This window comes from Macaca nemestrina, chromosome 3, assembly GCF_043159975.1.
Source record: "Macaca nemestrina isolate mMacNem1 chromosome 3, mMacNem.hap1, whole genome shotgun sequence".
NCBI classification, from domain to species: domain Eukaryota; kingdom Metazoa; phylum Chordata; class Mammalia; order Primates; family Cercopithecidae; genus Macaca; species Macaca nemestrina.
In genome coordinates this window covers 90,778,987-90,796,588 of record NC_092127.1, presented here as the reverse complement: position 1 = coordinate 90,796,588, position 17,602 = coordinate 90,778,987, and the positions used below count along the sequence as shown (strand labels likewise).

At 33.5% G+C, this 17,602-nt stretch overlaps 1 protein-coding gene and 1 pseudogene across 7 annotated transcripts in view; both read left to right on the top strand.

Moving 5' to 3' along the window:
* The window catches only part of LOC105486397 (Rap1 GTPase-GDP dissociation stimulator 1), a 172,684-nt gene that overhangs the window by 67,634 nt on the left and 87,448 nt on the right, over positions 1-17,602 (top strand). For 6 of the 7 annotated variants that reach the window (XM_011749281.3, XM_011749275.3, XM_011749280.3 and 3 more), the window contains 2 exons: positions 3,935-4,057; positions 11,580-11,705. In XM_011749281.3, the coding sequence (XP_011747583.1) occupies positions 3,935-4,057; positions 11,580-11,705 (249 nt within the window). Of the gene's footprint in view, positions 1-3,934; positions 4,058-4,090; positions 4,116-11,579; positions 11,706-17,602 lie in introns of those variants that run through there. The other variant, XM_011749279.3, reaches the window with a different exon arrangement.
* LOC112427500 (U2 spliceosomal RNA) lies at positions 14,270-14,398 on the top strand (annotated as a pseudogene).

Sequence of the window (17,602 nt, the reverse complement as noted above, 5' to 3'; positions counted from 1 at the left end):
ACCTTAAATTATGAGCTCCCTCCCATTCTCCGTACTCCCTCCTTTGTAATACTTTGTATTGGCCTTGAGGAATTGCGTGAGTTGTGCTTTAGCCTCTGCTCATATGACATTATAGCCTGGCTTCTTGATTTACTCTTCTTTCAAGTTTCTCTGGCCTGATCGCCCAATTTTCCTTTTCTTTCCGATATCTGGCAGTGTCATAACTAAGCTGCCTCCTTGCCACCAGGAGGTCAGATGGAGTGAGGACATAGGGCTTCAGGGACAGAATGAGTGCTAGAAGAACTTCAAGGGCTATTGTGATGGATATGACTCCTGCCCCAGCTCCCACAGATACTATTTTAAAGTAGCAATTGCCCGTCATATATGGGTCCTTCAAAATTCAAAAACTGCCAGCTGCCTAGAATTTGTAGGCATTCTCAAACGTTTTTATGACTGCACCTAGATGCGAAGGAGGAGAAAGATGTTGAATTGATTCCTGCAAACATTAAAAAGGAATGTGGTTAAAATGTCAATAGTAGTCTGGCTACAGATAGTGAAGAGTCCTGATCACAGTGCATGGTTTTTTATCTTGTTTTTTTGTTTGCTTGTTTTGTTTTGTTTTAACAAGTAGGCATTCATTTGGACATGTAAACATCAACCTCTGACTACTCCTTAGTGCCATTTTAAAATTGTTTCAAGAGTTTTCACAGATAACCTGAGAACATCCTCAGTTCACAGGTCAGTGTACATTTTGAAATACAGTGTAATGCCAGTGCAAAAAGTATATATGAAATGAAGTTAAAACTTTGTAGTTTATGCAAGTTGGAACAGCTATTAAAAAGTCAAAAAATAATGGGTGGTGAGGTTGCAGAGAAAAGGGAATGCTTTTACACAGCTGGTGGGAGGTAAATAGTTCAGCCATTGTGGAAATTAGTTTGGCAATTTTACAAAGAACTTAAAACAGAACTACCATTCTACCCAGCAGTTATATTATTGGGCATGTACCCAAAGGAATAGAAATCATTCTACCATAAAGACACACACATCACAGTACTATTCACATTAACAAAGACATTGAATCAACTTAAATACCCATCAACGATATACTGGATAAAGAAAATGTGGTACATATACACCATGGAATACTACACAGTCATAAAAATGAATGAGATTATGTCCTTTGCAGCAACATGGATGGAGCTGTAGGTCATTATCCTAGGCAAACTAACGCAGGAACAAAAAACCAAAGACCACACATTCTCGTTTAAGTGAGAGCTGTCAGGCATGGTGGCTCACGCCTGTAATCCTAGCACTTGGGGAACCACTTAAGGTAGATCACTTGAGGCTGGGAGTTCAAGACCAGCCTGGCCAACATAGCAAAACCCCATCTCTACTAAAAAATACAAAAATTAGCTGGGTGTTGGGGTGCACACCTGTAATCTCAGCTGCTTGGGAGCCTGAGGCATGAGAATCACTTGAACCCGAGAGGCAGAGGTTGCGGTGAGCTGAGATTACACCACTTCACTCTAGCCTAGTTGAAAGAGCAAGACTCTGTCTCATCAAAGAAAAAAATATATATATACACATATATATGTGTGTGTATATATATATGAAGTGGGAACTAAACATTGAGGATATATGGACACAAGGAAGGGAACAGCAGACATTGGGACCTACTTGAGGAGGGAGGGTAGAAGATGAGTATTGAAAAACTTCCTGTCGGGTACTATGCTTATTACCTGAGTGACTAAATAATCTTTACACCAAACCCCCATGACACGCAATTTACTCATGTAACAAACCTACCCATGTACCCTAAACCTAAAATAAAAGCTTAAAAAATAAAAAAGAATACACTTTGTAATTAATTATTGGACAGTGGTGTTTTTGTGATAAAGTACAAATTTGTTCTTTACTTTTTTATGTCAAAGAAAAATGGTAGTTCCCAGACATTTACATTCTAAACCTATATAGAAATCTATATGCTAGCAGGTAAAAATAATCCCTGTTAGATTTTTCTAAATTGTAAATCAGATTTATATGAAAAAACAGGTTATATTTTTCCCTTTTATTTCTTTGGTAATAGCAGTGAAAGTACTATTTTCAAATTCTGGATTCCTGTTTAGTACAGCTATTCTCCCAGCTCCCTGGATTTAATCTGTGGAAAGTGTCATTGGAGTGCAAGAGTTAGCATTGTTTTGTTTGGTTTTCCCCTTGCCCCTGACATTCTACTCTGATATTAAGCCACTCTTTTAGTTATAGTTAAATGAGACATGCATGGGTGATTTGCAGTTAACTGCTCGCCTCCACACACAACAAATGCCTCGGCTTCATATCTAATCATGATTCATGCCTTATGCCAGACACTTGCTGTCATCCCAGTACCAGCAGATGGTGGGGCTAGACCCCTGGGGCAGTATGACCCAATGTTCTAAGGTTATATATCTTCTGGTAGCAATGGTCAGAAAAGAAAAGATTGTAACATGGCAAATTAAGTTTAGCTCTTTATGGCTTTTTGCTTAAAAAAAAAAATAGGTGTCACATTTTCAAGTGGTACCATAAAAACGTATTTTTTAGTCCAATAAAATAAAAGCATAAACTGGAGTGTTATCATTCCTTAACTCCAAATCCTGGTAGTCAAGGGGTACATGGAGCAATGGTTTTTCGCTTTCCTCAAACCCATAATTAGAAATACATTTTACATATAGTACGTATATATTTACAGTTACATATGCATATGCATATACATAATTCATACCAAAATTTCAGTAGTAGTGTTTGACCTTACCATGTGCAATTTTTTTTCTCTTTTTTGTTGTTGTAGATGTTGTTAATTCTTTCTCTCTTTTTAACCACTTTCTAGTCTTCATTCCCCAAGTAGATTTTAGTGCTCACTAATGGATTGGGACCCACAGTTTGAAAAACTGTATTAAACAATCAGCACTTATTATAAAGAAATATGCTGCTTACTTTTTTGTGGACTTTCTCAAATTATAAAAAATGATTTTCCTACTCTTTACTGATCACATCAGCTACCATTTAGTTAACAAGAAATTTTTAGGGTTCTCTATTACTTGTATGTATATCCAAGGACCTAAAGGACATAGAGGAGCTGCATATAGAAACAAATTTCAATTGAATGTTTTAATGAGCCTTATAACCCTCTAGCTTTAAACACATGCCATTTCTCTTCATTGTTCACAAGTAATCACTTTATTTCTTTGAGCTTTTCTTTATTTTTATCTTATATTTTAATAGGTCATTCTTTTTAACATACATGAAGTAGCTTGTTTTTAGGCCCGTTATTTGTATTTTAAAAAGAAGGAAAGGAAAGAAGTAGGGCCTTTTGAATTTCCGTGTCACCAAATAGAATTCAGAATACTATGGGTTGTTGCAATGTGCTATTTCCCTTCTTCATTAATGGTGATGTGAATGAGTTGTATGAAAAACATAGTAGTCATAGGAACCGTGTAATCCCTTGACTATCACTTTTCATTCCATATAAAATGATAGGAGGTGAGTTTTTTTGCCTATATAATTGCCATTTTTAAAAGTTGCCTATGGCATTGTAGAGAACCATAGAGTTTATATAAAGTGATAGCTCTTAGAATTCAGAAGAGATATAGAAAAAAAGCATTTATATTCTGAATAGACAGGATTAGAACTAACACTGAGAGGAAGTTTGGTACACAAATGATATATTCAGAGAGAACTTTATAGTCTGGCTGTAAATAAACAAAATATATTATCAGGTGTTTTGTGCAGATTAAAACTCAAGGTGAAAGCAGCTTGTGGAGCAGAAGGTAATTTTATATAAACACATATATTTGAATGTATACTGAAACTAATTTATATTATGGGTGGGAAAAATTCTTGAATAATTTATTGTAGATAACGGTTGTCAGTCTTACCATTAAAGATTTTCATTGAAGCTCTTTGTGTGTATCTCTTTTAGATACGGAAACAAGTGAAAAAATCCAGGCAAGTGGAATACTTCAGCTGTTTGCAAGTCTGTTGACTCCACAGTCTTCCTGCAAAGCCAAAGTAGCTAACATCATAGCAGAAGTAGCCAAAAATGGTGAGGTTTACCTCAAGAACTTTTCTGCTGGGAACATCTTCAGTTTTACATCTTACTTGTCAGTATGCTTTATTAATTTATGTTTTAATTTTGTAGATTAGATGTTTTTTATTTCTATCTATCTTTTGTTTGACTCTTCATGTAATTGTTTTAAATGGCTATAGTTACAGTCATTCATACATGTCTCATTTGATAACCCATTCCTTCTCAGTAGAATTATGGGAAAGCTCTGCTGCCCTCAGCTGTACCTGTGTTACTTATTACTTTTGGTATAAGATTCTTGAACTTGCCACCGAGTCATTCATCTTTATTGGCATAAGAGATAATATATTTTTAAATATTTATGTTTGTTTGTGTTATGCCCACATAAACTCACTGTTCTTTTTTAGTTTTGCCTATTGTTCCGACATTGGCACTTCAACAGTATAGTTGGAATATATGTTCTATTTTCTACACTTACCTTTGTGGAAAACATATATTTCTTAAGTTTCCATGTAAGAATACTTTGGAAAAACAATAATGACAACAAAGTTTAGATTATAGAATACTTAATCCATCCCATTGTGTACTATTTATACACTGAGAGATTCTTTGGGTGAATTATAGCATAAATATTTGCAAGTGGTTTTAGTTCAGTCAGTTTAAGAAAAACACTGAATTCCTAAAACAATTTTTAAGCATAAGAGAAGGCCATACTATATATAATACCTTTAGTGTGCCTCAATTTGTCAGTTTTACATTATTTTTTAGCCTTTTATTATAATATGATTCATATATTATTCTTTAAAGGGAAGGAATTTAAAAATTCTGGCTTCATCATGGCAGGTGACTTTGTAAAGTATCAGTCAGTATATGTTGGTTTGGGCTGGTTAAACAATGTATTTTTAGGTGTGTTGCCAAAAAGAAAATTGTATGAAACTGTCATTTGTGTAGAGGTTCTGAAAATGCATTTCAAGTTAGATTCCATATTGGTATATCATTTTTTGGTGGTTGTTAGAAAATTGGCCACTTATCACTCTTATATGTCACATCTAAGAAGCAGATCTAGTTTGAAAATGAATTCTTTCCAGACATTGCTTGTTAACCTGAACCAACCCTTATCTGAATTTTCTTAGATACAAGCATCTTGGTTTTTAAGAACAAGTCTTTTATTTTTAACTTTGTTAGAGTCACAGTATAGAGTTCCAGAAATCAAGGTAGAGACTCCACAATTTTTATCTTAAAATCCTTTTTCTTAAGCATTCTTGTAGTGTAAAATCAGAAATTTTGGATAACAGATTTTTGTGAAATGGATTGCCATTCCTCTATTGTCTTACTTAATAAAATTCCTCATAATGCTCTGTCACAATTTTATGACAACTCTGCTTTGAAGAGTTTCTTGTAGTAATACTCTAGTAGATGATAGCTATGTTCTAAAGACATCATAGAATTTTTAATGTTTATGCTTTTAATCAGAGGCTGATAAAGGGCATATCACTAACCTCCACTGGTTAAAATAAATACGATACATTGGTATGTTTATTACTCCATGACCACAGCCAATTACTTTTTTAAGTGATTGGCTGAGAAAGTGGACCAGAATCTTGTTGAGTGGTTTTTTGTTTGTTTGTTTGTTTTTGAGACAGGGTCTTACTGTGTCACCCAGGCTGAATTGTAGTGGCAGAATCACGGTTCACTGCAGACTTGACCTCCCGGGGTCAAGCAATCCTCCCACCTCAGCCTCCTGAGCAGCTGGACCATAGGCATGTGCCACCATGCCTGGCTGATTTTTAAATTATTATTATTTTTTGTAAAAACAGGGTCTCCCTATGTTGCCCAGGCTTGTCTTGAACTCCTAGATTCAAGGGATCCTCCCACCTTGGCCTCACAAAGTGCTGGGATTACGGGCATAAGCCACTGAGTCTGGCCATTGAGTGTCCTTTTCAAAAGAAATACATAACTTCAGAAGTGCAACCTGGCACAACATAGTATACTGATTGGGCATGTATTTCTTGGTAGAAATTGACGATGAAAAAGATTGTATGAACCAGAGAATATGAGGTTGGAAGGTAATTAGTTCATCTTTACTGTGCACAGAGGAGAAATATTAGCATACACTTCTTCGATTCACGTAAACCCCAAATAGGTTTTTGTACATAGGAAAAGAATCTTTAAAAATTAACACACCTTTATGCTGACATTCAAAATTTAGAGGATTTGTAAGAAGTTCCATGGGCGAGTTTAATGTGGGAGGGTAGCTTTGACCATAAATTATAGTAAAAGATTTTTTAGACCTTTTAAATGTATTATTCCTTTATATAATAGACTTAAGACTGATAGGAGGCAAAGGACAGATAAGCAAGATATGACATATCTGTGAATATTTCAGAATTGGACTCTCAAAAGTATTTAATAATAATAGTAATACTTCCTAATGCTAGCTATGATTTTGTGCTCACATAATTTAAGTGTTGTCTACATTATTTCAATCCCTTATGAGATAGGGTTATTTTATACACATGAGAAAACAGAGGCTAAATATCTTGACTGTCGTCACACTTAAGTGATAATAGTTGGATTTTATTCACTAGTTTGTTTCTCTCCTTTCATTTCTTTTCAGTAAATGAGATTTTATGATGGCAGTGGAATGTGTAGAAGTGGTCTGAGTACAGGGGTAGCAGCATGTAACATGAAAGACTGGGCTGGTAACTGATGTGAAAATGTGTAAAAACCAGCAAAAGTTGAACTGCTGTTTGTCTGTTCTTCTATAGCAGTTCCCTGCCTTTGACCTGTAGCAGCAACAGACTCATCCGGGGACTTGTTAGATGCAAATTCTTGGATCCATTCACCCAGACTTACTGAATCAGGGACTCAGGAGTGGGCCCAACCATCTGTTTTAACAAGTCCTCTAGGTGATACTGATGAGTATAAAGCTTGAGAACCAAGTTTCAGTCTAAAGCAGTACAGAATCAGGAGTTTCGATTAACATTACGCTTTTTTGTTCTTCTATGTACTTTATCATATTGCAAAGTGTTTATCAAAACTTCCACCTGAGTGCTCTTAACAACAAAAGAGTGAACGTTTACACCCAAGAGGACCTGGGAAGAGCACTAACCAGAAATACAGAAGTCTCCTGTTCTATTTTATTGATTTTAATTTTGCCCTCTATTCCATAACAGGTACATGTACGTGTTTATTTTAGTATGAAATGCATGTGTGCCCTAGAAAAATCATTGAATAAAGTTGAGACTCCAGAAGAATGCACTGTGTTGTCAAGTAGTTGAAAGTATACCTTCAGACCTCAGTGTTGGAAGCTTAACCTCCGTCATTTTGTAAGAATTATCAGTACGTTTTTTTTCTTTTTCTTTTTCTTTTTTTTTTTTTTGAGACAGAGTCTCACTCTGTTGCCCAGGCTGGAGTGCAATGGCGCGATCTCGGCTCACTGCAAGCTCTGCCTCCTGGGTTCAAGTGATTCTCCTGCCTCAGTCCCCCGAGTAGGTGGAATTACAGGTGACCACCACCACGCCCGGCTAATTTTTTGTATCTTTAGTAGAGATGGGATTTCACCATGTTGACCATGCTGGTCTCGAACTCCTGACCTCGTGATCTGCCCCCCCTCAGCCTCCCGAAGTGCTGGGATTACAGGCATGAGCCACTGTGCCCGGCCAGTACTTCTTTAAAAACAAGGGCAGTACAAAGTGTGAATGAAAAATATAAATGTCAGTTTGACAACCCACATATAAAAGTGACTCATTCTTTGTATTCATGCCTCATGGTTTTCCTTGTTTTTCAGAATAAAAATATAAAAAGCTAAGCGTTAACACAGGGAGGTTATTAGAGAAAATTCAAACGTGAATATAATGATTTAGTCTAATAAACACTGAGGTGGACTCTACTACTCAGTGTTTTTATTTGGCTTGAAAATTTTGGTTTAAAAGAGTTTTAATAAAATAGTTTCTTCAGGTAGCTGAAAGTGGAGAAAGTAGACATTATGTTTTTTAATATTTGAGGAGATGTGAGGGGGATATAAATCTCAGTGTATATAAAAGAAGATAATTTTATTTTGTGGTTTTCATCACAGCCTGTACTTTATGATGCTGCTGAATAAATGTGTAATTCAAGTAGGTTTGAGAAAGTAAAAGCAAGAAAGTAAAACGTTAACACTCTAGATTTAGAAAAGAATAGAAATAATCAACAATTATTTAATGAATATATTACTACAGTCAAAGGGAACAACATTGGTCTTAGGTGGAAATCAACTTTTTATTTTTATTGATATTGAAATAGAGCAGTACCTATTTCCTTAAAACCTCTGTATTGAATTTCTACATTAACCTACACATGTTTTGCAGAGAAAAAAAAAAAAGAATTCTGTGTTGTGTAGGCAAATACAAATATGCAGAAATACTTAATGGCTCCTGCTTTCTGTAGCATAATGGCATCCACTAACTTTGATTTCTATTCGCTGTCATTCTGCATGTATCTTGGTTTCAGCCTCTTTCCCTTGCAGTACTGCCCCCTCCCCGAACCAAAATTTTCAGTTCTCTGAGTTCAGATTACCTAGAGAGAATCTGATTTTTTGCCTGTTTCTTTTTAAGTTCATTGCCATTGTTCTTTAGGAAATCTTTCGAAGTAGACCATTTTTTAGGCTATTGAGTCAGAATCCAGCCAGCTGTGAAAGGTAGCTGATGTGAAACGCAGAGGTATAGGTAGTAGGAACCCCTTTGAAGAAAGATGACTGTTAGCCATTCTGAAGCTTCTCTAATGTAGTATGTATAACATTTTAAACATATTCTTACACATCCTTGGCATTTTTTTTTTAATATATCTGCCTGAAGCATGATAATTTTATGTCTTTAAAATTAGAAAGCGAGGGCTACCACTCTTTGGTTAAAAAAGTAAATTAGCTGAAAAGCAAAAGATTTTTAGAAGAAATTCTTTTTTACTTTATCCAGAGACTGACAGTGACTAAAAGCTGAGGAATATATTAGCTTTGTTTTATCTGTATATGTTTTTGAGTAAAAAATGGTTCCAAAGAGTTTGATTCCATAATTTTTCTGTAATTATTTACCCTCTACTATTCCAAGAATACTTGAAGCTATTGATTGTAGAGTCAAAATTTTGAAAGATTGGTATCATATAGGCAAAACATAAAAGAAACACAGCAATTCATCAATGTTGCCATTGCCTGAAGAATAGCAGTAACAAAACAAGTAAAATAATAAGATAAACAAGTTTTATTTATGAATGAGTGCAAATCAGACCATTCCTAAATTTCTTGTTTTAGTAATCAATGAAATCACCTTACTGTTGGGAACCAGGCATACTTCAGTGAAAAGGATAATGAACATCTGTCTTTAATATGAGTTAGTAGCATGTTAATTTAAGATTTGAAATCTAGACCAGGCCTGGTGGTTCTCACCTATAATCCTAGCACTTTGGGAGGCCACAACGGAAGGATCACTTGAGACGAGAAGTTCAACACCAGCCAGGGCAGCATAGTGAAACTCTGTCTATAAAAAAATTAAAAATTGGCTGGACATGGTGGCTCATGCCTGTAATCCCAACACTTTCGGAGACTGAGGCAGGTGGATCACGAGGTCAAGAGTTCAAGACCAGCCTGGCCAACATGGTGAAACCCCATCTCTACTAAAAATACAAAAATTAGCTGGGTGTAGTGACACTAGCCTGTAGTCCCAACTACTCGGGAGGCTGAGGCAGGAGAATCGTTTGAACCAGGAGACAGAGGTTGCAGTGAGCCAAGACTGCGCCATTGTACTCTAGCCTGGATGACAGAGCAAAAATCCGTCTCAAAAATAAATAAATAAATAAAATTATCTAGGCCTGGTGGTACACGCCTGTAGTTCCAGCTACTCAGGAGGCTGAGGTCAGGGAGGATCCCTTAAGCTCAGGAGTTCGAGGCTACAGTGAGCCATTATCATGCCATTGCATTCCAGCCTGAGTGATAGGGTAAGGCCTTGTCTCAAGGAAAAAAAGATTTGAAATCTATGAAGGGTGTCAAGTAACAATTAACTAAAGAGGTCGATAAGAAGATTGGTGTGTCCTCTCCTATAGATGGTCATTGAATTCATGAACATGTATAGGATAATTCATTTTCTTAGCATGAGTAGTAGGATACTTAATACTATTGAGTTTGATAACATCAGTGATAAACTCAAAGCTTAGTTGTTGAGATAGGAAATAATCTCAATCAGAAGTTTACATGACAGGGGATTTTTCAGTGATAGAGTAAGAAAGAAGGAGATGATAGGAATTAAATCCTTTATTTAGGGAGAGAGGAATACCTCTGTGATTTACAGCTATTTTAGGCGGAAAAGAAGTTGTCTCAGAGGTGACAGCTGACAGAATATCCTATATGGTATGCTCTAAGAATTTGAAAATGAAGGGAAAGAGAGGGAGGATTGCTTATGAGGGTACCTGTGGAACAAAGTAAGGGGTAGACCACCTTGATAGAGGGAAAAGGTAGTGATTTTTCTAGTAGGACAAGCTATAGATGGATAAATTAGTTCTTTGTTAACTAACTTTATTAACCAGAACATCCTTATGGTGAGTTGTGATGTCCAAAAAGGTAATTCAGTTATTGGTTATTGGAGAAATTTCACCAGTTACATATTTCCTTATGTTTTGTAGTAGTCCATCATGAGACACTGTAAAAAAAAAAAAAAAGTTTTTCTAATCATGACTGTGGTGGTATCATGGGGAGTTAATACATAAGAGAATGGCATGCCATAAAGATAAGGAAAAAATGAATTTGAAATTTAAGAAATCTTAACATTTGATTCTTTAGACCTGTAAATGTGTGGGTATAGCAGCAGATATGAATGAGCCATAAAATGGATTTTAATAAAGGACGGGAGTGAGGATAAGAAGAGGATGATTCCACCATATCTTACCAATCAAAAAGGACATATTATTTTTTAACGGTTCACTGAAACCTTTTTTAATATATATATATATATATAGGCTATATATATAAATATATGTTTATATGTATTTAATAACATATATTACATATATAAACAAATATATAAACATATATATTTATATGCATATAGCCTATATATATATATATATATATAGCCTTTTTTAGAAAACAGTGAAAAATTAGACATTATGATGGCTTAGCTTATAACTCTAGTACTTTAATTATCAGGCTCATAGAAATACATTGCCATTGTTTCCATCATCACACATAATGCTTCCAAAGCACATCCAGTTATTACGAGAAGATAGTGATAAATTAGCTATGACATAACTTAATTAAAAATCCCTTTGGTTTATGGCAGAGACTGTCAGCAAACAAAAATATGACCCCAGTCAGTTTTGTGTATTTTATGAAGCATTTAGTAGGGCTATAACAGGGTACTTTTGAACAGAAATGTACTCTTCAAATATTCAGCCACCTTTTCAAAGTGACTTTTAAATACTACATATTAAAAGTAGGTATTTATTTTATTAGGGGAGGTGATTTATGTAAATTGTGAATTGTTAGATTTTTAATTAATATGTCTCTTATTTTCAGAGTTTATGCGAATTCCATGTGTGGATGCTGGATTGATTTCACCACTGGTGCAGCTGCTAAATAGCAAAGACCAGGAAGTGCTGCTTCAAACAGGCAGGGCTCTAGGAAACATATGTTACGATAGCCGTAAGTGTTGACATCTCAATAATATACATATATTTTTAAGAATTATGATATTCAGACTAATCTACTTTGGTGTTAGCAGTGACTTTTCTAGGCTAAAACACTAACATGGGCCAGCGTGATTTAGCACTGCTTATTTAGCAGAATTTATGGAGATTCGGGTCATTGTATTCTTATCTAAGAAATCACAGGAAATAAAATGTTTTCCTCTATTATCACAAATGATATTTTCAGAGGAAATTAAGTCAGTTTCTAAGAAATTGGGGCTTTAAGTTTAGACAAAATACATATGTGCATCTTCTCAATTAGGTTTCATTGAAGTATTATCTCTGAATGGGAATGCTTATGGACACAATTTTTTAAAGTTTCTACATCTGTCCAAATACATTTTTAATTACTTGCAATTCAGTAAAACCAATCATAAAAACCATTCTCTTCTCAAAAGCTAGATTGGCCCATTGCATTCGCATTGACTCCATTCCTATTTGTCATTATATCATTGTCATCCTCACCACCTTCTATAATATACTGTTCTACTAGGCAAAAAGAAAGCAAGAACTGGGGTATGGGTATATTGTAACAGCGTTACAATTTCTACTTAACAAAATACAGAAAAATATTTTAAGTATATTTAGCTTAACTAGGCTTATTCTGATTTTCCTTAGAGTTCTATTTGCTGAGCCAAAACACATATTTTATCATTCACCTGTAAAGCCTCCTAGGAATTTAGTTTTATTTCTATAACAAGGATAACTTTTAATGCTTATTTTTCCCATTGAGTGTTTAACTCAAATGAGTTTTATTTTGTTATAAACACACAAGATTTGGCGCTTTTATAATAGGCAGTCCTTCAAAAAGTGATTTGTGCATATGAGCCAGAAAGAAAGGACATAAATATATTCATTTATGGTATAAGAAAGAAGTAGGGAAAAAGATTGAAACTACAGTTATAACTTATATATAGCAGTAAAGTGGTAAAGCTAGCCTCATTTATTCTCCTTTTCTTACTTTTTCTGAAATAGGAGTTACAATAGCCATAAGTATTGAAATATCAGTAATTAATCTGAGGACATAGATGTCTTAATATGAATTTTAACTTCAGTTTTCAGTCCCCAATATAGCCTGCAAATCTGCCTATCTGCTCCTTCATTCCAGTTCTTTTTATCATAGGGTATTAGCTTTATTTACAAAATTCTATTGCTTTATGTTTATAATTTTGTGTTTTCTTATTTAGGATTTTTATTAAGCACCATAGTTTATAATATCAACTTTCAAGATTGAATCATTTATTATATATTTATATGATTAATGTTAGCAGTATATATTAGACCTCAGCTGAGTAGTAGTCAAAGGTTAGTTACATGTACTTGGAGAGTATTGATTATTACTGTTTTTATTGTTACTTTTCTGTGTTTGTTACTAGAATTTAAGGGTACCAAAAGTATTCTTTAAACCTTGTTCATTTTAGTTATTCTTGAATTATACATTGTTTGGACATAGAGAATATTACCTGTTTTGAGAACTTTTGTCCTAGAGTTTTTCCTATTAATAAAATAGGAGAAATACACACAGTGATATTTTGTTTCATATTGCTTTGGTTTTTAATGGGATAGAGTAATTTTATTTCCTGTGTATTCTAAAGAACCTTGAAGTTAGGGTAATAAATGTCTAGTTAAGATTATTCTTTTGATGAAACTGAAGTCCATTATTATAGTATTTATTATATCTATTTACTTTATCTTATGGGATATACAATATAAAGTTCTATGGATATCCTTTAAGTTATGAAGTTAATTTGTTTCTTATTATAAATATTTATGACCAACTTATCTTCATTTAGTTCAATGGAAGTCATAGCTAAATGATTAATTAAGCATAGTAAATACAGGCCATATTTTTATACTTTTAAACTTTAGTTCAGGAAATGAAGTTTGAAGTCTTAAAAGTGAATGTAAGAAGTGATTTATTACTTACTATAAATCAGGTGATGAAAATGTATTGTGCTATGCTTTCATATGCATATAATTTCCATAGACTGCATGCTTTCTTACCCTTTTATCCTGTGAACTTCTTAGTGATTTCTCTAGAATGATTGCAGGACAATTACAGTGTTTATACTTGAATTACAAGAATAATATAAAACCCTGTAAATGTGATGGTATGTGGTTGATTGGGGAATTTACTTGAAATGCATTTCTCAATTTATTTTGTGACAACTGGATAGTTTTCCTTTTTAAACAAGTTTTTAGTGGCTTTTATTTTAATTCATCAACCTTCTTCACTATCGGGAATGTAATGCTTCGTTTTTAAAAGGAGTATAGAAAACTACATGATAGCCCTGTGATCAATACAAATAATCTTTTTCTTTCAAATAAAGTATGTTTTAAAGAGTTCATATATTTGTGTTTTATCAAACTTACCTATGGGGCTAATCAGTTGATTTCCATTTTGTTAATGTACTCCAGATGAATAACTTTTTTAACGTAGGTTTATTCAGTATGATCGTAGGCTTACAGTGATAGTAAAGTTGTTGTAAATAGAAAGTGGTATAAAGAATTCACTGTTAGATCACTTCTTGGCCTTTTGGCTAAGATCAAGTGTAGAATTCACTATTGGAGATAAAAATTTGACAAATTCATACATGTTCTGTAGATTTTTACTTTGACACATGAAAAGTAAAGCATTTGCTAGCATATTTCAGTTAGCATAGTGTATTTGAAAGGAAGTGAGCTCCAACTGTAGAAAGAATTACCATAAAATCCGTGGAAATCTTTGGAGAAAAACTAGGTCAGATTTCAATTTTACCAGCCTTGACAGTGCCCATTTTAGGAACTTTTCCTAATGAAAGAAAACGGTCTTATGTAATCCTAACTTGAGGTAACAAACTGGCATACTGCTAAATGGGACGGAGTAAAGTTTTGTTGCTGATGAACTTTGAATCCCAGTCTCCCTCTTGCATATAGAGATGAAAGAATCACTGGCTGGGAACGTTTTTCATTTAAAATGCTTGATCTTTTTTCTTCCAGAGAGCTGCAAGGCACTTCATTTATGGATTTCTCTTTCGAATTATCCAAACAGACTTCTGATATAAGCAATATTTTAAAATTCTTCTGCCCTTTAACTTTGCCAAAATAACTCTTTTTATGAGAATTTTGACATCTTTCAGATCAGACAAGAAAGGAAAGTTGTATTTCAATTTGGAAAGAAATAATCAAAATTGTGTGTTTAATGGGATATACCAGGGAATGTGGTTTTAAAGCGCAGTAGTATCATATTTCAGAAATGCGTGCCTTTGGCCTGTTTACACTTCCATTTCAAAGGTGTTGTGAAAAAGAGGATTATGTTCTTATATAGCTGTCTTTGTGGCATTCCTCATTTCATTGATTTGTTTATGCAACTGTGCACATTTTAAATTGCTGATATACTTTAATGGCCTTATAGTTTTAAAAAGCTTTTTGTTAAATTCCCATCCTGTATTTATAATTCCTGGGGATAAATTGGTGATTTGAGACTAGTGTTCTGTTTGTGGATATTACTGCTTGAGGTAAGGAAATAATTGTTACTTGATCTACTAGTTGAAAGATATTAGTAGAGGCCAGAAGAAAATGATTACATGAAATTAAATATTTGTGCCTTTTTATACACGTAGGAAGAATAATGTACAAATCAAATAAAGATGTTTTAAAATTAAACAAATATACCTCTTTATAGAAATAAAGTGAATGCTTACTATGTAACTGGTACTATTATTGGAAAGATATGCACACTTAAGCTTATATGATATGCTTGCATACATGAGATAAAAAGTTGTATTCTTCCTCGCTGATGAGTAAATAAATATTAAAATGAGGTGGTAATCAGGCTTGCCAGGGCCAGTGTTTATGACGTGAAATATTGTTTATTCATTGACATCAAGTATATATGGGAAGGATGCTGAAACATATGCATGTATCCATTTGTATATTGGTGATTCTTGTGCTACACTATTTTAATATAAAGGCTTTATATATAAAAATTCTTTATATAAAAATAGTGTAGAAGGAATCATAGTTCTTACTGCAAATGCTGAAAAATAGTTACCAATAATTCTACAATATTTTATCATGTAAGTTGGTCAGAAAAGTATATACTAATATAATGCAGACATACTTTGAAATCGCCAAAGTAATCAGAGTATATTTGCAACAGTTATATTCAGAATGGAACTATTTATATCCATCATTTAAAATAAATGCTTATTTCAGTGATATCAATTAGGTTATTTGATGAGTTATATTAGTTACGTTATTAAAGTCTCATGTAAGTCTTTGTATTTACTCTATTTTCTGTGTTACTCAGTTTTAGAATAAAATAGAATTATCAGTCAATAAGTAGCATAAAAATAAGATTCTTCAGTTTTCATCAATCTGTTGTATTTTATGAGTTTTATTATTTAAGTACATCATGTATATAAGAATAAACAACAATATGTTACTGCTACTTTTAAAGATAGTAGTTATGACTGTTATCACGTGAAAGCATTCCACTATAAAGACATTCTAAATATAGATTGAAGTAGATGTTGTTTTGTGACACTGTCGTAAGCTCTAAAAGCAAGCATATGCCATTAAAGAACTTTTTAAATGGTAGACAAAGTAAAATGAACAAAGGAACACAACTTGAGGACAATTACAGAGCACACATTATATGTATTTTTTTATCAGAATGAAAATAAATAAGAATATTAACTGTAGCTGTTTTTTAAAGAAATTAACCAAATAGTGCATCACTTAGAAAAGAATTTGTTTACAAATTAATATAATTATAAATGTATAAAATTTTAATATAACCCCTAGAAAGTGGATATTGCAAATGAATGTGATTTACAGCTCTACCATTCACTAAGTTGTCATTTAATTTTTCTGATTTTAGTTTCCTTATTAGTAAAGTAAATTTGTTTGGATTAAGTATGTTTATATGAAAAGTGTGTGACTCAATGTAATACATACAGCAACATAGAAAAGATATTTACATAAAGATATTAAAGCCAGAAGCCATATAAAGAGAAGCAAAGATAAATCTGGTGGGAAGCAAGGATAATATGCTTAACTGTGTATAAGCACTGATTTCACTTGAGCTTCTTGGCAGCTTATGTGGAAAAAAAAAACTTGATATACCTTGTAATTTTTATTTTATTATGGAAAGGAATATTTTAGTTCTTTAATCAAAAAACTTTTGAGACAAAATAGTAGGAGGGACTTATCAGGGTGTCATTAATACCCCAAATGATTCTGTGCACATACCTAGTTACAATATGTAAGGATATTTACTGGCATTACAGTGTCCCTAGTGACTGTTCTACAAAAGTTGCCCAGATGTTTTCCATGTGATTGTTTCTTGTACTAATCTTCAACAGAATCTGGGAAATAATACTGAGAACATTACAGAAGGTTGTTGTATTTGGGTAGTATATCCCAAGTGTGTTGTTTTTTGGTGGCTAAACTTGCTTAAAGGATTCAGTTTAAAAATTTGAAAAAGTTTTGACTTGAATATGTTTCCTAGTTCATTTTAAAACCAGAATACAATTCTGGTTTCCATTCATTGTACTTTGTCCTTTACTCTCTGTTGTGTGATATATCAAGTTGTATTTCTTGAGACCAAAAACCATGTTTATCTTTGATTTTTGAGCCCAGTATCAGTTTGATGGAAACCTGACTAGCATGAAAGTGAGTATTTTAAAATACCACTTTAGTTGTGGTACACAAATCTGTACATATGTTAGAATTGCTTAGAACCATGCATGGCCATACACATACACTAATGCATATAAAAACTGATGAAATATGAATAAGGTCCAACATTGTACCAATGTCAGTGTCCTGGTTGTGCTATTGCTTAGTAGAGTTATGCAGTGTTACCGT